The sequence below is a fragment of the Passer montanus genome, unplaced genomic scaffold, assembly GCF_014805655.1.
Source record: "Passer montanus isolate IOZ18808 unplaced genomic scaffold, ASM1480565v1 scaffold34, whole genome shotgun sequence".
Classification (NCBI taxonomy): Eukaryota; Metazoa; Chordata; class Aves; order Passeriformes; family Passeridae; genus Passer; species Passer montanus.
The window spans coordinates 7,381,621-7,403,235 of record NW_024368152.1 but is presented as its reverse complement, the minus strand read 5'-3'; the positions used below and the strand labels follow the sequence as shown (position 1 = coordinate 7,403,235).

Sequence of the window (21,615 nt, the reverse complement as noted above, 5' to 3'; positions counted from 1 at the left end):
AAGTCAGGTCTCCCCTTTCAGCCAAGGAGACATGATACACAGACATCCCAGAAACCTGAGAAACTTGTTAAAACTTGTTTCTATGCCCTGCTGTTACAGTATGACAGGAAATAAAATTTAATTATATATTCACTGCACACTTATTCATATACATTTCATCTGAATGTGGGTTTTTTTACTAGTTAAATCAATAAAAAGGTAGACTTGCAAGTTTTTTACTACTGTTTTATAGTAGTAGGTTCATTGCAAGGTTATCACCAGCCTCTCCCATCCACTCATCTCCCAGAGTCTATAATAAATAATTAATTAAGCTCAAAACAGCTGTTCTTAAACTCATAACCTAGCTTTGAAGTTCATTGCTTTTATTTCAGTTCCGAAAAAAGAGCTTCTGTGCCCTAAACTTTTCAATTATCAGAGTGACAAATCCCCAGCTGCCTGTAGCACTGATTATTACATTTTGAAATACTGTACACTATCAGTTTGGACTGTTTCTCCATAATTTTTTTTTTTGTAGAATTTGCTTTTAAAAGGTAACCCATTTATCAGAGAATAATAAATAATTAATTAAGCTCAAAACAGCTGTTCTTAAACTCATAACCTAGCTTTGAAGTTCATTGCTTTTATTTCAGTTCTGAAAAAAGAGCTTTTGTGCCCTAAACTTTTCAATTATCAGAGTGACAAATCCCCAGCTGCCTGTAGCACTGATTATTACATTTTGAAATACTGTACACTATCAGTTTGGACTGTTTCTCCATAATTTTTTTTTTTTTGGTAGAATTTGCTTTTAAAAGGTAACTCATTTATCAGAGTAACTTCTTGTTGAAGTCAGTTGGCTTGACCTTGTCATGAAAGCAGGAAGTTCCTTTAGCAAAGAAATTACAACTTCTAAGATCTGTACATAAGAGTTGATATTTACAGCTGAACAGTAAGCTTTAGTCAGCTTTCACTCATCCTTCTTTAGAAGCTCTGCCTGATTTTGTTAACAGACTTTGTGCTGTAATCAAAAACCAAAATGGTCTGAGCTGAACATGACTCTGTTTTCGAGACACCGATGCATTTCCCCATAAGAGAATTTCCAAGATGTAAGCACTTAGAAGAAAAAAAGTTGATCTAAATCAATTATATGATGGAAACTGATTGCCTCTTTAATAACAGAGAAGGTTGTTCACTCTCAGAGCAGCTCTAAGACTAAAATAAGTCAAAAATCAGAAACCAAAGAAACCAAAGCATTCTGCTAAAAGAGCCAAAGGGAAACTTTATCTGTCTGGTATCTAAGCTGTGAAAAGGAATTTATATTTTTCCTCATAAGCAGAGAGACAAATGTTACTTGAACTAGCAATTAACAGTATCATCATGAAGAATTACAACAAATATTATAAAATCACACAGAGCACTAAATTACTAAAATAGCTGAAATGGCTAATTAAAGATTATATAATTTCAGAAAACATCTGATGCATGTGAAGTTTACTGTGCTGTGCAGAATATTTCAAGATATAGCAAAAGACTGCTTTGCAGGAAGGGTGAGGCAAAAATACAAATACCTAAATTTTTAGAGCAGATTTTTTAATTAAAAGTATTTCCATTTGACTGGCATCAGCATTTGCAGAAACATTCTTCTCTTTATAATGAAGTCTCAAATATTTCAGGCTAAGCAAGCCAGACAGGAAAGTCTAAAATAAGATTTTACTGTGCAAAAATGGTCGACTCTCTAGCACTGAAACTCATTTTCCTTTTCATTTATTTTGTTAGAAGGAGTTTCAGTAATTGTTCCTATTTTCTGACTGTGAATATGTTCCTAGAATGGCCTTATAAAACAAAGAGGAACAAGAACTGTACACAATGGTGCATGTAGAAACTTTATCCCTTCCTGTCCCCTGCCACAGTGCTTCTCGTTTTGTTATTCTATTGTAGAGTGTCATATGGGAAGGACTGGTATTGTTAAGCACCTGAATATCTTACAGTGTCATTCAAATAAACAAAGTTTACAGGAAACCTCTAGTGTTTGTTACTTCATTCTGAGAGATTGAGGAATCTCTGTAGGGCTGAGATGCCTTTGTGATTATTTTTGAACCCAAGAACTATAAGCATTTATAGGACCATAAAAACTTAATCAGAAGTAGAAAATCAGAAGTTGTTCATGGTATGCCAAGCCACTCTCCTGGAATTACTTAAATCACCACACCCTCCTGCATTCTGTCTGACAGCCTTTGGTGGAAAGAATTTCCTTGTAGAAGTATCACTTCTTGTTCTTTTACATTAAAATATTTTAAACAGTAGGAATGTAAGTCATGTTTATTGAAAACTGTCCAATTCACATGAAATGTTACAGATTCACTACTGTCAGTACACCAGCTCCTGTGTATCACTCACCAGCCTTCTTTTTCACAGCATCATTTACCTCCCAGGACCAACTGCATCATCATTGTGTCGAGGTGATGCAGAATCTGTCACCAGACAATGCTTCACCTTCCCACACTCAGTATCCTCACACAGGTGGGAAGTTCTCTGAAAACATCTGTAATAAAACCTTCTTTCAAAGAGAAGGGAAGAGAAGAAGCAGAAGACCTAGTTTTACTGCAGTGACAGCCCATATCATACATTAATACAGCAGACATCAAAGACAAGCCACATTTTCTCTGTCAGAAATCCCTTGTTTTCCTGTTACTTTCTTCTCGAGCAACATTTGTACACTTCACTTTTAATTGCAAACTTCGATTTTCAGCTCTGTGGGGCAGGACACCTTTTGTTCTTCCATGTAACCAATCTCCCCCACCAAGGGAGGGTTTCAACAAAGGGACTATTATTTTGTAACTGTTTTCAAGATGTATTTCTGTGATGCTGTGTTCCCCAACACACCTTCCTGAATAAGAGCACAAGTATGTCTTCCCAAAACTTCAACAAAGGGACTATTATTTTGTAACTGTTTTCAAGATGTATTTCTGTGATGCTGTGTTTCCTAACACACACCTTCCTGAATAAGAGCACAAGCACGTCTTCCCAAAATACCACATTTCTCCACTGAAAACTTGTGAAAGACGTAACCATGTAACTTAATGCCACAGGTCAAACTATTTATGATAATACTGTGATACACAGTATAGATGTATGTTTGACAGATGAACTCCTAGGAGTCATACAGGAAAGAATATTTTTGCTATTTTCTGGGCATTGCAAGAATACTCACAAAACTCACAAAAGAATAGAACTTACCAGAAAAATTAAACAGTGTGTTTTAAGTCCAACCAACATTTACGCTGTGAGTTTGTTTCTTTTACTAAATGGAAACAAGGAGTTTGTTCAGTAGGTCAATTCTCTGCTGCTAGTATTTCATCAAAGTGTCAGTAATGGCACCTCCATAGATTTATACACATGCACCAGAATAATTTCTTGTGATTAGACTGATTCAGAAGTAGATATCAGCCTTTTCTAAAGCAGCTCTTTTGTGTCTTCATTTGAGAATGTTTAGGTTAATATTTCCAAAGATTTCTGTGTGTAGATATGTATCTTAATAAAAGAAAATCAGATAAAGTGAGCTGAGTCTTCATATACATATATACATATGTATAGTGTATTGCAGACTGTACTGAGCCTAGTGACACTGCACTCCTATGATGTTATTCACACATATATATATAATTTGCAGGTTTAGATTTAAGAGACTGATTCAGCATTAATTGGGAAAAAATTGGGGGTTTTTTCCCCTTTCTGAAAGCAGCTCTTTTTTGCTTTAACCACAAGAACATTATGCTATTGCTTCTGCAGATGCTACCCCAATTGTAATTGCCTGTCATGCAGTGAAGCAATCTAATTAAAACCACTTATTTGCACCTATTAACCAGTCTCTTTAAATTCAGACAAAAGACCTTACCACAAGCCAAAACATAAGTACAGAGTGTGGTCTGCAATTCAGTAAGAGAAACAACGTGTGTTTTCAGATAATTACACTTACCTCCATTTTCCTGCTATTACCAATTAGCATTAACCATGATGGCTATGTAAATCACTACACCTGGCCACTAATCCAGACACACTCAGACTGCTAGTAGGACATTGGATAATGCATTTAATCTTTTACCTGCTTAAAATGGTGACATTTTTTGTGGTGAGGGCAAATTTCTGATTGTATTGTGGTTTAGAGGTGCAACATACAAAAATGATAAAAACTGTTTGATAAACTGCAAGAAATAACTTGTTTGATCTCAAGAAACACAGGGATCTTGAGCAGTTTTATAGATAAGACCAGATTATTCCTTTGCAACCTCCCTCATCACAAAAATATTAATTGCCTTTTAGAACAATTAACATTTCAGTTATTTCATAGGGAAAAAAAAATTCTACAGAAAGCTCTAATGTAAATAGCAGGCAGGGCACTAAACCAGAATGGCTTAATAAGTAGCCTACTGCATAAGCTCACCTGGTAGAGTTTTCTGCACTTCCCTAATGTGATGCCTTCACTGAAGTGCTTTGTTTCACACTGGGTGATTCTTGCTTCAACTGTGTTCCCTTGGACGAGGACACGAGGCTTGACTCCATTTTCATCAGAAGGCTGATTTATTATGTTATATATTATACTAAAATACTACATTACAACTATACTAAAAGAACAGAGAGAAGAAGATCAGAAGGCTACAAAGACAAGAATAGAATAGGAATGAATAACAAAAATCCTGTGACTGCTCACAGCCTTGGCACAGGTGGCTGTGATTGGTCACTGACTGAGAACAATCCACATGGACCAATGGAAGATGCACCTGTGGCCTTCCACAGCAGCAAATAGTTATTGTTTACATTTCTTTCCTGAGGCTCTCAGCTCCTCAGGACAGGAAAAATCCTAGCAGAGGCTTTTTCACTAAAATATCACGGCAACAAGTGATGTTGACTGGACCGGTGGAAGAGTTGTGCTGTGCACCAATTCACTGCTATGGCCACCACATCCCTTCTTGCTTTCTTTAAGGAAACAGCACTGCTCGACTGAACCCACCGAAGAACTGGTGCTTTTATCGTGTTCCTGTATTTAAGAATTAGGCCAACAATAAAGTAAAACCTGTATCTTACAGCGTGATAGACAGACGTCCTTAAGTTCATGGGTGGCTTTAAGAACATTGTTTCTTTCTCCATTTTTTGTGCTACTTCTTCAGGGTTCCAGGCCACCCTCACGCCCAGTGTATCCATCACTCACCCAGCTCTGCATATGTCGCTAATGAGAGCCCATGTGCCCGTCTGGGCGAAGGGCCGATGGCCCGGAGCCGGGCGTAGGCTGAGCGCTTCATTACCTCCAGTTCCTGCACCCGCACGGTCTGGGCCACCCTCAGCGAGAGACACCTCCCCAGGGGCACCTGGGCCACTGGGCTCCGACAGCACCGCGCTCCTGCCCGGCTGTGCCTGTCCCTGCCTGCCCACCCCGCGCAGGGAAGCGCCACTTCCCATGAGGTGCCCGCATCCATCACCCACCCGCCACCTGGGTCAGAATCACAGCGCCCAGCAGGAAGCGACTCCGAGATCACCGAGGGGAGTTCGATCAACGAGCGAACACCCCCACGTCAACCAGACCGGCACTGAGTGGTCTTTAACACCTCCAGGGATGGTGACTCCACCGGGCCCTGGGCAGCCCGTTCCCATGTCTCCTCCAGCAGAACGTCCCCCAGCGCGGGCCGGGAGCGGGCGAGGCAGCGCCGGGCCCTGCGCGGTACCTGCGCGGTGCGCGCAGCTCCCACCCACCCTCAGCGCGGAGCGGCGGCCGCGGCACCGCCTCGTCCCGCCCAGCCCGCCGGGGGGCGGGGATTGGGCGAGCCCGCCCGTCACTCCGCGGCGGCTCCGCGCAGCGATTGGCCGCGGGCGCTGTCAGTCATCGGCGGGACCGCGCCCGCCCCTTGTTGTCACGGCGCCGTGCGGGGCTGGGGCCGCTCGCGCCGCTGTTGTTGCCGCCGCCGCGGGAGCCCGGGCGGGGAGCGGCTCCCGGCCTCGCCATGGCCACCAGCACCACGGGCTCCACGCTGCTGCAGCCCCTCAGCAACGCCGTGCGCCTGCCCGTCGACCAGGCCGCCGGGGCGGCGGCCGCGGTTGGCGGGCAGGTGCGGCCGGTCAGCATCCCGCCCGCAGCCGGGCGCGTCCTGCCCGGCCCTGCCGCGCCCCAACTTGTTGGCATCGCCGGTCGGCCAGATGTGAGCCGCAGCTGGGAGCGGGCCGGTATCGGTTGGAGGGATGCAAAGGCTGGGTAATGATCGCAAATGCTGAGCGGCGCGCCTGGATGCGCTGCCAGGGGGGTTTCCACGCGGTGTTAAATAATGTGCGCCGCGCACAATGCTGCTGGGAATTCCTGTGTGCATTGTAGGCAGAGCGTTTCTGTGCTATCTATTGTCCAAGTGATGCAAAAATTCCTGAAGGCTATTAATCCTGGTATCTTCACAAAATATCAGGAGATTACAAAATAAGATTGGGAAACTGAGGTTTGCCGAGTTTAATCACTGAAGCTGGACCAGAATGTTTGTTTGTGGGGGAAGTGGTCTAGACCTCCAAAATCTACAGAACATTTATGTATTTAGGAATACATAAGAAAAGTAATCTTCATATAAATTCTGTAGCACCAAGAAATGTCATGTTGGGAATTTTATTTTTTTAATGCTTCATTCATGTATATATGAATGGAACACATCAAAGAAAACAGGCTGTGCTTCAGTAGAGGGAGACTTTGGTGGCTTGTTGTTACAAAATACACCTGATAAGTGAGAGAAGTAACTGGAAATGAAATAGAGAGGAAGGAGCATGCCTAGTGAAAGTATTTTGGAAGTGACTGAGTTGCACCTTCTTCCTTTTTCTTCCCCCATTCCTCAGCCACTTGTTTGAATGGAAGGATGGTTAAGGATATACATGAAAAAGTACCTTCTAGAAAACTGGTGCACCAGGCAAGTTGAAATTGAGCTTGCTGGGATGGAATGGATACTGTGCACCCCTGGCAATGATACCTGTGGCTGGGATCGATGGCACCTCGTGGCTTGGTGCCTCATACCTGCAGGTGGTCAGCTGCTCTTGCCAGGTGCCATGTGGTTATTTCCATAAAATGTGCAGCTTCTACAGGATACTGTAAAACACGTCAGTATTGACTGTCTTTTTATGGCATGATGTTGGTGGTGTATAATTTTATACTCATAGCAGTAGTCATAAATTCAATTGTTTATCACATGGTGTGACTACTGCCAATCGTTTTAATATTGTGGGTACAACATTTTGATGATAATGACATTACTTTTTATCAAAGCCTGGAAAACTTCCCTGTATTGAATGTTTTGGAACAGATGCTCCTGTAGAGCCAAGAAGTTTTTATAAAGTACATTTTGAACTCTGTTGGAGCTTTTGGGAGTAATCACACCGGAGGGTGGCTAGGCGTGTAGTTTAGAAAGTTTGTTAGAAGCAGTTGGAAGTCAGACATACATGGTTGTCAGACTGTCCAGTTGTGTGTGAAGGGTGCTGATTGTGACTGGAGTATGAATTGAAGAGCTTCAAAATTTTGCTGCATTATGGAGACTATATCTATAAAAGCCCTGATTAAAAAAAAGAAAGTTTTTTGCAACCTCAGCTCAAGATTCTATCTTGATAGTAAGTTTGTAATACAGAAAGAATGTGAATTGTGTTCAGTGTAATCAAAGGGAGTGAAGGAGATAATGAGGTCAGGGAGGAAAAAGAAAGTTCTGATACTCTTTGGTGTGTTTGCTCAGAGATTATGCATGACATTTGGTGATACTATAAGCATATTCAGAATGAAAATGTAGCACTGCTTTGAAAAAATAATAGAAGAATGAAGGTTTTTGTTAGTACATTGTTTCTACTACTTGCTCCAAATCTGTACTATGACTACAGTCATACCAATATAGCAGCTGCTTGAAATAGGCACTCTGGTATAATACCAGCACTCAGAACTGCTGGAGATCAGTAGGGGGTTTTTTCTGCACTCAGTTTCGGTTTTGACCACAATTAGATACCAATCTTTATCCAAAATGTTGCTTAAATTGTGATTTAAATTTAAGCCAGCCATTGCTATCCAATTATCTTGCTAAGGCATATAACTCTTGGCAGACAAATTGAGGTAGCATGTGTCCATGTTGCCTTACTGGTGCTCAGACAAATGAATGGAGAACCTTCCCTATTTTGCAGTGCATGGAAGTAGAAATTTAAGTTCAAGGTGAAGTTGCTATCTCTAAGATTAATCAATCAGATCCACATCTCTGTGTGAGAGAAATTGATTACTTTTTTTACTTAATGCTTGGCAGAGCTAGAGGCAGAGATTTGAGAGTGGTGTTGGTTATGTGTTAGTTGGAAGTCAGTGCAAAATATAGGGTGAGCTCCATCAGAGCCATTTGACACAGTAGTCTTGTCTATGTGCCCAGCTGTGCAGCAAAAGAAAAGCTTTGTTGCTTTAACAATTTGCTAGACATTTTTTCTTGGAACTAGAGTACTAGGTAGCTAAAGGAATGGAGAAGAACTTGTTTTCTGCTTCTGTGTGTATCCTCCAACAAGGTATTGTGCAGTAACTTGTTGCTGTGTTAAGATTTCCTTTGTCTCTCATTTTGTCTTGCACCAAGTTAACCTAAAGGACTACTTGGAAAAACAAGGAAAAGTTAATGTGTTCTTTATAGGCTTCTTGGGCCTGTTTTTTTCTATTGTTATTTTCAGTCATTTGATGAAAGGGAAGATGCTCGGTGTCAGCAAGAACCTAGAGTAAACTTACCTTTCCTCTGTATTTTGTAGTAGGAAAAAAAATCACTGCTTGGGAGTGAAAAGCCTTGTAAAAGCTGTTTTTCACATCTTGGAGAATGTAAATTGGCTGCTCAGGAAAGGAAGCATTCTGTCAACAGCTGTGGCACATTAGGTCCTTAGAGTTAATGAATGAGTGAATAAATATTAATGTACTTCATATCCCTTGTGTCTTTTCAGGGGACAAGGAACAAAAGTAGCCATGTCCTTCCCAACCTGGGAGAGAAGACAAGTATGGGAAGGTTTACCTTAAAAACTTGGCTGCTATCACGTGTAGCATTGAGGTTGCAATTTGAATTATTTTATTGTAGTTACATCTGTCACCTAGCTTATATTTTTCCTGTTTGTTCTCATGTAATATTTATGCCTCTGCTTCTTTCTTCTTTCTCTGAGGTGAAGCCTGACAAATAATGTGTGGGTCTGTTTCCAATTCTATCACTGCCTTGCTGATCTTCTATTGACAAATGACTTATCTTGATGTGTCAGCTTACTTGTCATTAAATTGGAAAGATTTAAATTAGCTTTGACAATGATTCTAGGAGAGCAAAGCTTTCTTTTTGGCTTTTTGGTCACTGTGGGATTAGGGGAGTTCAGGGAATAATCATTGCTTTTACTGCTTCCACCAGAGGGAGCAAAATTTTTTTTACTGAAAATGTACAGAAATTGTAGGGATTATTTCTGCCCTTCATTTGTTGCAGGAATTGGTAATTTATAGTAGAGGAATAGTTGAGCAGGGGAGATAGGAGACTATGTGGACATCAACTTTTTACATGATTTGTCTAAAAGATTGATGTTGAGCTCCTCAAATGCAGTCTGAAATTCAGTGATTATCTCCTAGATAAGGAAAGGAAGAATGTGGCTCCAACTACTAACAGTATAGATGTGTGAAGATATGTGGACAGAATAAAATGTCATGCTTATGATTATGCACTTGACTTAAACTCCAGTATGTAAAAATAAGCAAGTTTTTTCAACAGAAGAAAAAAAAATTCTATACTATTTCCACACTTTTCTTGGTGTGTGGTTTTTTGTTTGTTTGGTTGGGTTTTTTTTGTTTTTTTTTTCCCCAATCTAGTTTTATCTTTCATTTGGTTAACTTTGCTCATTTATGTAGAATAAATACAGTTTTCTATGTGGATACCATCAGTCTTCAGAGAATCTAAACTGACTTTTAAAATTAAGAATAGAGATAAAAATCCAAGTCTTCCTAAATGTGAATTGCATAAGCCACACAAACTTCCTTCATTTAGTGATCATAAGCCTGCTTGCTGGGATCATTATTGCTTTACATAATTTTCTGCATATGCTTCCTTGTGCAGAGAGTTATCCAAGTTGCTTTCATCATGCCCTTAACACACTTTCTTCCACATAGAAGCGCTGACCTATGTTGAGCCTGTGTTTCACCTTTAAGCCCTTGAGGAGAGTGGGCAGGAATTTTTTTCCCATGTATATATCTATGAAATATTTGTTACATGCATATGGTGTAAGAAAGCAATTTAGCAATTTTTTCTCCTTTGTTTTGATGCCTTGGAGGTGAGCACAGCTGTAGTTTGGAGGAAAGGCAAGGCTTGGAGGTGGGGTAGGGAATTTTGCTGAGAAGCATTATGTGCCTGACTTGCTTGCAGGGTACATCTGAGTATGTCTCCTAGTTAGTTCTGTTATTTCTCAAAATTTTGAGCATTAGTGATGTCTTCTATCTTATCTTTAGATGATGATAATCCCTTGTTTTCTGCCAAGTCAACATAATGTAGCCTCCTGAGGGCTGAAATGTTTTAGTCTGATAAAAACCTTTTTGTCTAAACATGGAATGGATATCAAAATGTTTGTCCTGTATAACTGTCCAGAATTTAGATGGCCTAACATTTGACTGAAGCATTATCAAAGTAGAAAAAAGAATAAAGTGAAGAGTGTCCCAAGTTTCTTTCAACATTAATTCTGAGACCCTTGTCTAAGGATCTGGTTGTGGAACCCAGAGCAGCTTGTAACTGATTTTTCAGATATGACCCAGGAAATTTATAAGGAACAGATGTGAGTAAAATTAGCATTCACGGGTGTGTAAAATGCAAACACTGAGGCAAGGGAGTGGTAGGATAAGCAAATTGTGCCCCTACTTTGCCCTGTACTTTCCTTGTGTGCTGCTAGCAGCAGTCAGGAGAATGAAGGGTGGATGGCAAAACATGATCCTTTGATGATAGAAACTGTAGTGGTAGTGGGTGAAAAAAGCTGGAAATAAAGTTCTGTTCTTCATTCTGTATGTGCTGTTCTCAGTGATGTTTTGAATTGTTTGGATTTGCTAGCCAGGTTTTTAGTGGTTTCTTAACTTCCCTTTGAACTGTTGGAAAGGAGGGAGTGTATCATCAGGAGGGTCCTGTTCAGTGACACCTTTCCCAGGTTTTGCTATTTGGTTAGGTGTTGACTTACTCAACGAACAATAGGTAAAGAGTTAACTCTGCAATGAAAAACATGTAGAGAAGGATGAAATGGCTGGGATAAGAGGAAAAATTAATTGAAAGAAAAGGAGAAATCTGTCATGAACAGGGTTGGAAAAGAGCAAACACTGGGTTACAGTGTTAGAAAAGATAGGCCATTTATGAAGTGATAGAAAGACTTAGTGCAAGAAGAAAATAAATCCATGTTATTCAGGTTCATGAATGTTGTTGTGAGGATGTTAATTACAGAGCTGCTTTAATTCTTTAATATTTACAGAAGCAGCAGTGAATTTTGCTCTCTCACATGCTTTCATTGGGTGTGTTTTCTTCAGTTTTTTGCGAAGCAGTGGAAAAACTCAAATATAGTTACACCTAAGGTTTCTACAGTAAACATTTAAACTAAATACTCTTTACCTGAACAGCCAGTAGTCACTTGCTTTGTTTTGTCACATTCTTTTCACATCCTTATGCAAGTCTTTGAGGTTGTGAACATCTGTGCTGATGACAGTACAACCCATTTCTGAATCCAAAACGGTGTACAGGAGTTGCTATGAAAATACTGCAGTTCTGGGATGTTGAAAAGCAATAGTGGAGTGCTCAAAAAGCAGTCTAATAAAGGAAAACAGATTAAGGCATAAGGAAGATAAGAGTCACTTCTTAGGGAGTGCATGTTTACCACTGTGTTGCTTTCTGTTTCTGAAGGGTTTCTACTGTAAATCCCTTGTATCACTCTTAGATCTTTTCTCTTCGTGGGCTTTTTCTTGAGTATACTGTGCTGACTTTAAGCAAGAGTTCTGAAATAGCAATAAAACTGAACTAGATGAGTCATCTTTATCATTCAGTGGTCCTGACATTTGTTGACTTTTCACTCTTGTTTACTTGTTCCTCTGTTGACCTAATGAAGCACTGCGATACATCCTTTGCAGACTTGGTACAGAATACTTGCTTCACATTTATTATTTTGACTAATGTGCACTTTTCCTGAGTAACATGTGTCCATTTCTTTTCCTTGTGCCCCTTGAACTAGGGAGTCCAGACTGGAGTTTTATTTTCCCCTGGAAAGTGAGAACAAGTACCCATAGCCAAGTGAAAACCTGTTTGCTCGATGTGTGCATTTCACAGTATTTTTGTTACAAAGAAAGTTCATGCAGCTCTTCAGTATGGATATTTTCTTTTTCTTCTTTCCTTTGGGAAGGATTTTAATTCAACATCAGTTGAATCAACATTGCTAGTCTTTTAGCACTTAAGTGAACAGATCTGTTTGAGAATTTCAATTTGTCTGCAAATTTAGATAAGTGTTTGTTATGCCCACTTGTTTTAAGTGATCATTCTGATAGCTAAGCCATCTTTTGCAAAGGAAAACTTCCCTAGCTCTGCTTTTTATTCTAGAATAATATATCCAAAGGTGAAGAAGCTATTTTGTTTTGGCTATAGCATTGTGATTTTCTGTAGTTGGGATTTTGGTGTTTTCTTCTATTTTCAGTTAAAGTGACCTAAGCTGCTAAGAAGGTGTACCTATTCTGAAATGTGGCTTTTGAGCATATTGGTATATTCGATATGGTAATGCCACCTGTACAGATCATTCTTAACCTTTCTGACCTGCCTTTTGGCTGAGTAATGATCTTGATTCTACTGCTTCCTCTCAGTCTTACATATATGTATAAGTACACACACATATAAAACCCCAGTTATTAAAATGACTAAGCATGTCATTGAAAAATTGGACTGAGGGCCCACACTAAAATGAATTGGGTTTTATTCTTCATGGTGGAAAAGCTAGAAAAAAATTTGAGGTCATCACAAATCTGCAGAATATTAGAAGTTCAGTGATGGCTTAGATTTGTAGAAGGTTTACCTGTACAATACATCAGCAAATAATTTCCTGTAACGGAATTGAATGTAAAAGGTCAGACAAAATGTTATACTATAAAAGTATAATTCTAAATGTTGCTAAATTATTATTAAAAATTGGATTAATTTTAAAAGATGTAACATCTCAAAGTAGTGTCCATTGCTTGTGTGGATTGCTGCATACTGTAGATGTTTAAAGGGCTGCTGTTGTGCTTGGAGATGAGGCTGATCTCATGGAATGATTCCTGAACTGGGAAAAGCAGGAAGATAATGAACATGGATGAATGCAGACTGTGTTGGAGAGTAGCTCGTTCAAGGGAGGGTGTAATGAAGCCCTCTCCTATTTTTTTACCTTCCCATGGAGAGCACTGAGAATCTGGCATTTTAAAGATGGGGAATATTTGTTTTACTTGCTAATTGAACTCACTGTTGTCCTTACCAGATTTGTGCATTCTGTGTGGACAAGAGAATCTACTTTCCATGTCTGTTCCTTATTTTAAGATGTATTTCAGTTTCTCATATACCAGGAGAATATAATTGTAGTGAAGTAAGATCTTAATTGACAAAATGTCAGTTTCTGGTTGCATTTGAGAAAGATAGCTCCATAGATGTTGGTTATATTGCTGTATTTTTAAATGCCTAGGAAAGGGAGTAGCTTATGAAGTTTTTGTAAAATTTCAGACACTGTACTGGTTCTCTGGGCTTTCAAATAAAAACTTGTCATTCAAATACACATTCGAATACCCTGTATTTATAGATTTCAGAATAGAAATTTTCAGTTCCCCTGGAGTTGCTAGATGGAGCTTAAAGATTAACTAGCAACAAAAGAATAAAAGAATGTAGAAGCATGCACACAGGATGATAAACATAGCTGGAACTATTGCATAAACAGATAATGAGGAATATAGTGGTTTTTTTTGACAAAGTTCTATCTCAAGAGTTCACAGCTAATTCCCAAAAAAAGTTCAAGGAAAGGTCACCTGTAGTATTGAGGCACTGATTATGACCACCAGAGACCCCTTTAGACAACCCTGTAGGACCATAAAAGGGCTTCCAAGAGGAGACAGATGCATACAAATTAATTCTGGGAAAAATTCCGTTTATGTATTAGCTAGGATGTACACTGTAATGAGTATGTATGATCATGATGGAATAAATACCCCATTATAAAGTTCCACACACATTTGATTAGAGAAGATAACCTCTGAAAGTGTCCAGCACTGTAAAAAAGAATGCCTGCTTTCTCATATTTCAAACTGTGTTATTTTCCAGCTGATTTTGTTATCAGTGTACTGCTGATACATGTGACAGAGATTTTGAGCTCATCTCATTATGTGCATGTGCACTGCGAGTGTGTGATAAAAAGCCATGATTTTAAAAGCACAGCAACTGAGTTGGTCTTTGTTTGGAGCTGTGTTTTGCCAACATAATGTCAGGCTGTGGTGTTTTGATGTTGTAAACTCTTTCCCTGGTAGTCTGAGATCTGCAATCCTTAACTGGCCAAACCAGTTTTTGCTTAACAGAAGCAAGTGGTTTAGGTCCTTATTGTTTCTGAAGAGAGAAGAAAACAAAACACACAAACAAAAAAACCCAAGCCACCATTCTTAGTCTGATTTTGCCTTTGAACCAAACTCGCATCCTAGATTTTGGATATTCCCATGAATAAATAGCTTTTTTTGACAACTCATGATCTATAATGGTGAATTCTTAAGAGCCTTTCAGAGAGAGCACCCTTCAGCCAATATTTTCCTATCCTTAATTCATTAGTTTTGGTTGTTCTCACTATAAAATTTACATTGATGTTTAATTTTACATCATTAGTCATACAGTTTATTTTAGAGTAATTCTGAGTAATGATTAAGTAAGCCTTCTTTGAAAAAGCTGATTGGATTTGATGCTCATTTATCGCACAAACTAGATTACTATTGCCTCCATCATGTTGTTTGTGATGTGCTGTGCTCCCTGTATTGCATACTTAACAATTACAAACAGGGGGTTAATACTGGAAATAGAACTACTATTGCTAACCTATGTCATAACTGGATTTGATGTTTTGGACTGAAACCAACTTGGAAAGAAAGTGTTCAGGATCTTTCGTTAAGTCCTTTCATCTGCCAAAAAATAACGGGAAGAATGGAAGGTATGTGTCCAATATTAAAAAGCATTTGCCAGTGATGTTGATGTTGACTAACATAGAGCATGTACTTCAAGGAAATGGCTGGTATTAGACGGCTGTGCTTGGAGTTTTCATCTGAATGTGTCCCTTCTCACTGGATACTGTATAAACATTCGGTAATACAGTCTTTGCAACAAGGAACATTGTGCCTTAATACAAACATCTCCCATGCTGTGTGATTTCAAAATAATCACTGCTGCTTAGCCTCCATTTCTTCATGTTTCACCCATGAAGCAAGGTTGAGACTTCACAGCAGGAGTGTTAATTAGTTATATTTTCATCATGTAAGGCAGGGTATTAATTGAGTAAAAAATACATTTGAAAGCATTTTTGCAAGATTTATTATGCTTTCAGTTGAAAGAGGAGTCTTGTTTCTTCCTATCATTCAGAGAAGAAAGGTTCTCTGAACTACTCTGTAGTATCTGTCAACTTTATCAAATACCCTTGCCAGTATCTCTGAACTCATCTTCCTGACATTTCCCAATAAATTGAAAAAAATTACCAGGTGGTTTGGTTTAGAGCCTTGTAATGGAATTACTTTTTTCAGCTTTAGTGCAGAAAATGTTATTTCCTTTTTTCCCCCTTTAATATTAGTGCAGCAATTTTGAGGCAGTAGCTGGAAAATTGACATTGGTTTCGAATAAGTCATTCTTGCTTTTCTTAGCTGTCTGGCATTAAGCAATTATTGGATAATTGTAAAAGTTGTTTTTATACTTGAAGAAGGTTAGAAATTAGACAGAAGAATATCCATCCGTACTGCTGTCCAGTTGCTGTGGAAAAACATTAACTCCCCTGTATGTTATAACCAACTTCTTGTGAACTCTTGTAGATGTTTTTCATTCCTCAGCTCATTGTTTTTGTGGGAAAGGGAAATAGTTTTGACTTAACTTGGAGCAGGAACAAGAAAATAATGATGTTTAAGGAACAAGGCAGAACCGATGTTTCATTAATTGTGGTAAGGTTTGGCAATTTTTGACAAGTATTTGTCAACAAACATCATGCTTGAAGAGGTTTGTGTTTAAAATGTTGCTGCTAAAATGGCCCTACAGATTTAGAAAAAACCATCAAAGCCTTGGTTTTAAGGTCTTCGTAAGGTGTATGTGCATTATTCTGTCTTGATCTCCTACCTCTTGCAAGAACTCATTTTAAAGTGGTTTTGTAGTTCATATTCTGTTTCTTTTCCTAAGTATTTTTTTTTCCTCTAATAGCCAAGGATATTGAAAAGAAGAGCTAAAGGCTGGAGAGGAGGCATGCTGCATGGTGCACCTTGCTCATTGCCCCTCTCAGATCCAGGAGGAAGCAGAGGTCATAACTTTGTCTGTGGTAGAATGGAGGGCCAAAAATGACAATAGAGGAGACAAGTAATGCTGCTTTCTTGCACCTCAGAAAAAACTGAATTCCAGGGGGAAAATGCACCACGGTGTGGCTAAGAGGGGTACTCCTAAATCTCTATCTGCAGAATTGCTGTATCCACAGGTTCTTGTTGTCTGTAAAGCATCTTGCATCTCAAACTTGTTACTTTAGGCTCTGCACATGATCAGGTAGGCTTCAGTGCTTCTGCTTCTATCTGAGCAATCTTTTTTCAAAGCCTAATTCATCAGCAAAAAAGAACAGAAGTGTCTTCCTCTTTTTCTTCAGGAATAATGTAGAAAAAATGCACTAAAAAACAAACAGACAAAAATCCACAGAAAAACACAAACCCCAAACAGAACCCTCACATGAGCTTTAATTTATCCAAAATGTTGTATTGAGGCCACAGGCATTCACTGCATTTTAAAGGTTTGAATACTTATTTTTCTTCTTATTGGAGAAAATTTGTTAAAAATGAGAAAATAGAGAAGCACCAAGACAAGGTAACTTGCAACGAGTTTGTGTGGGTTGTTGGTAGAAAGAGTGAAATGCAACATTCCTGGGTCATCTTTGGTGCTTCACCTGCTAAACTACTGTTTCTCTTGTGGGTACTTTGGTGTAAATGTTATTCCTTGGGTGTCTCTTAGTACCTTGCTGTAGCTGGTAAGCAAAACTTTGTGCCACTGAGTTGCTGCTTTTCAGTGAATTATTAGTAGGCTGTAGAGTGTGGGCCTGTATGATTAACTTGTACCATCCAGTTAGGAATGATCTGTATCAATAAAATTCCCTCTCTGCTCTGGCTGCTTTTCTGAATGAGGCAAATGCCTTCTGTGCTGTGAAGTAGCAGGATTCCAGAGGATTCTGCTGCAATTGACTGCAGCAATTGGCTTTTGATACTGAAATATAGCTGATATGAAGAGGAAGCTTAGCCTAATGTCTGAATTAGTAGATAAAATTTGCATATATTAAAATGAGTTTTGTAGAAGAAATAAACTTTTCTTCTGTGTTTTGTTTTAATGTGGACTTAAATTTCTTTAACAATTTATTATAGATCCTGTCTGTGTTGTAAAGTTGGAGACTTCCAGGTCTTCAAATACAATGTTGTGCTAGAATTTCCTCTTGATGATGAAAATCCTTGTGACAGTGACCTTTTTTCTTTATGTTAAGAATTGATTCCTTAAATACTTTTTCCTTAGCATTAACTTTGTTTGTACAAAAGCATGCATAAATTCCATTTTAGTCTTTTAAAATACTAGAATAAATGTCTTTGAAAGTTATATACTTTCTGTTGACTTTTGCAGAGGTCATGCAAATGGAGAGTTTCTTATGTAGATAGCTTAATGCAGTTAATGATATAATGGAATTGTATTTTGTGTAGCTACTCCAAATATTGAAACTGTGAATTTGTGTTCATGTTTTACTATTACGTTTGGCATGAGTTGTGCCTATGAACTGCAGTGCTTGTATGACTAGTTTTGAACCAAAATAGTGGATTTAATTTTGAAATTACTAGCCTACACACAGCAGGCTCTATAATAGCTTAGTATGTGTAACACACACTTGCTTCATTCATTGCTGAATAACTAGCGGTGATAATTTACATCATAGTTGTATGTTTTTTATTATGTGCACATAACTTTCCTTTGAATGTTGCTCTCTGTAAGATTTTGAGGTGTTATTCTCCTTGGCTGAGCTGTTGATATCCTGTATCTGAGGAGGAATAAAAAATTCTGTTTGTTTTCTTATATGTGCTAAATTGTAACTGCTCAGGGTGAAACTTGCCATTCTACAGCATGATTTTTTTTCCCCCATGAAATCTCATCTTTAAATAGATCTTGGTTAGGTTTTTTTTTAAAATTTCTTCTATAAAATTGAACCTGCTTATTGGAAGAGGTTTTGTGACCTCATGGAGGCACATTACAATTAGGTTTGGAGAATGCATCATGCAGCTTTAGGGAACGTGTTGTCTTTGTTCTTTGTGGGAGTTCTGCTCACATCTGACCAAGTCATGTGGTATTTAGAAAGTTGTATTTTGCCCATACTCAGTGTTATAAGAGCTTGGCATAAGTTTTCAAGAGGTACACAACTATACCATTCCCAGTGGTTGAAATTTGTATATAAAACATTTGCTAACAAAATTGCTGCTTGGTTGAGTGCCTGGTTTTCATGGAAGCTTTCAAGGTGGTGATGTCCAGCTCTGTCCTTGTTCCTGCTCATTTGCTGTCTGTTCCTTTTGTATCCTAGACAGCCAGATAATTTGTCACCCTTTCAAGGCAAGCTGGGTATGTGAAGGCAAGTTCTTCATCTGTCTCAGTGTGTGGATACAAAGAAGCTGTCTGTCAATTCCACACTGGTCAGTGTGGCTTCAGATGGGAGGTGGAGTTAGGAAAAGGCTGAAAATGGAATTTTGGCATTGTTTACTAAACCAAGCAGTGCAGTACAGAAAGAAGTGTTTCTGTGTGATGAAGTGGTTGGCATTGAGGATCCAACATGGGTGCTGTAATAATTTTGGGAAATACTGCTTTTGCCTAGGTTAGTCCCTGTGCTAATGCTCACTTACCTTCAGAGCAGATATTCTAGTTCAGTTTAGTTTTAAAAAAAAAAATCAGGCTTGTGTATCCAGACACCATTGCACAGCACTTGCAAAAGCATGTGGAGTGCAGATAACTGGGAGGCTTCAGGAGCCCCCTCTGATCTGAATGAAACCACTGTGGAGATGCACAAATTATCTCGCTGCTGGGGTTGGAAGTGCATGCAATGGAATTTGGGAGCCCAAAGAGTCTGCTTCTCATTCTGCTTCCTGTAGTTTTGGCAAGGGATGAAACTTCTTTCCATGTGGAAATGAGTACAAGTGGTAGAAATGAGTGCTGTGGACTGAAAGCCACAGGTAAGTTTTGATTTTTGTTGTAGAAATTCTGTTTTCTTTTAAAATGTAAGTAGTAAATTATTCAAGATGTTTACCAAGGGAATATATAACCTGTGATACCAGATGTTCAAAAGTCAGAATAAGTGTCAGATGAAGATTACCCCTGTGACTCTAACACTGCCCAGCAGTGCTCACAAACTCTTCCATATGACCTCCTTTATTTGGAAGGCAAATCAGTAGTAAACCAGAGGGTTTTTGTGAACTGGAGAAAAAATAGGGGAAAAAATAGATTGTAGTGATGACTTTAAATTTTGCTTGTATTTTGAGGTGCTTTGGGCCTGATTTATAGGCATGCTGGATAATCAGAATAGCAGCTGAATTTATATTTTCAAAACACAGTTCCAGTTAAAGTTCTGTTAAAAAGTACTGACTGAAAAACTAGGCACTGAGTGCCTGAACTTGAACAACCAAAGTTAGTGGGCATTTATTTTACCCTTTGGGCTTTCATAATTTTTGTGGTTCATCTTTAAAATAGGAATACTGATCTTATGAAATTATTGCACCAAGGGAATATATAACCTGTGATACCAGATGTTCAAAAGTCAGAATAAGTGTCAGATGAAGATTACCCCTGTGACTCTAACACTGCCCAGCAGTGCTCACAAACTCTTCCATATGACCTCCTTTATTTGGAAGGCAAATCAGTAGTAAACCAGAGGGTTTTTGTGAACTGGAGAAAAAATAGGGGAAAAAATAGATTGTAGTGATGACTTTAAATTTTGCTTGTATTTTGAGGTGCTTTGGGCCTGATTTATAGGCATGCTGGATAATCAGAATAGCAGCTGAATTTATATTTTCAAAACACAGTTCCAGTTAAAGTTCTATTAAAAGTACTGACTGAAAAACTAGGCACTGAGTGCCTGAACTTGAACAACCAAAGTTAGTGGGCATTTATTTTACCCTTTGGGCTTTCATAATTTTTGTGGTATTCATTCACCTTTAGACTAGGAATACTGATCTTATGAAATTATTGTAAAGTTTACATTTATTGTATGTAGTCTTACCATGTTATGGACAAAGTTGCATAAAATGTCAAGTTCTTATATTCAGTGTAGAATGCAGATGGTAAGCATTTAATGGGTCACAGGATGAGGGTAAAAACTGGGCAATTGTCCATTTGCTGAATGAATCAGAAATACTGCTGGGGAAAATAGAATAAAGCAGCAAAAAGAATATAGTCAGAAGTAGGTGTGTATAAAGGCTAAACTCAAGTTGCATGGCTTTCAAACCTTAACTGATGCATGGCTTGGTTTTACAGATATGTACTTAAAACTTTGGGAGCTTTACAAGTTCTGCAGAACTCTCGGTGCTTTGTAATCTGCATTTTGGTGCACTGAGACAAGGATAAGAATGGGATTGGTAAGAGTGGAGAAGAAATGCAGGGTGGTGTGTGACTGTTGTGTTGATGCCTTAGATTTTCAAGTGTTTTATATGTTTGTGCACTTTTTGGGAAGAGCACTTTAAAATATACCCACTGGCAGTTTTGGATGCATTTGTGAGGAAGGCTTTTGGAGAAGGTTTGTGCTGCTTGGGTCATTTAGTTTTGTGTTCCAAAAAACTGACATAATAAATTCACGTCCCTGGAAGTTGGCTTGTGGGGTTGATCTTAAGGTATATTATCCTGCATTTTATTGCTGTTCTCAGAATGTTCTTCTTGGGGAAGGTGTTTTGGTGGGTTGTTTTGTTTTTTTTAATGGGGTTTTGTTTGTTTTTTAAATAATGGCATACTGTTTTTCAGATACAGATTTGATCATTAGAGTAAGCAGCTAAACAAAGAGCAAGTGCCCAAGAAAGGTGCCCCCTTTTCACTCCCTACCTGCTGAATCCTTTCCCAGGTTTGATTTTTGTGTTTGTGTGAGGATTTTACTCATTCCTAAATCTTCAAGCTCATTCTGAATTGTGAGATTCAAGGTTGTTGTTTTGTTAGTGTCTGCTGCTATAGAGTTGGTGATACAGCTCAGAAATGCTAAGCACTTTTACCCTTTTCATAGTAGTAGTAGGAGCCAGATGATGACTTTCCTTTTTTCTTGGGTCTTGCTAGCTTGCTTTTAGTGGTAATCTGAAAAAGGACACCATGTGAAACCAGTTGGTAAATTATCTATATTGCAGTCAAAGCACTAATGTCTGGGCAT

At 38.8% G+C, this 21,615-nt stretch overlaps 1 protein-coding gene across 1 annotated transcript in view; it reads left to right on the top strand.

The window, feature by feature from the left end:
* Positions 1-5,886: 5,886 nt before the first annotated feature.
* The window catches only part of MBOAT2 (membrane bound O-acyltransferase domain containing 2), a 94,497-nt gene continuing 78,768 nt past the window's right edge, over positions 5,887-21,615 (top strand). Inside the window, exon 1 of the mRNA XM_039715656.1 lies at positions 5,887-6,041. Coding sequence (XP_039571590.1) covers positions 5,970-6,041 — 72 coding nt within the window. The 5' untranslated portion in view covers positions 5,887-5,969. The remainder of the gene's footprint in view (positions 6,042-21,615) is intronic.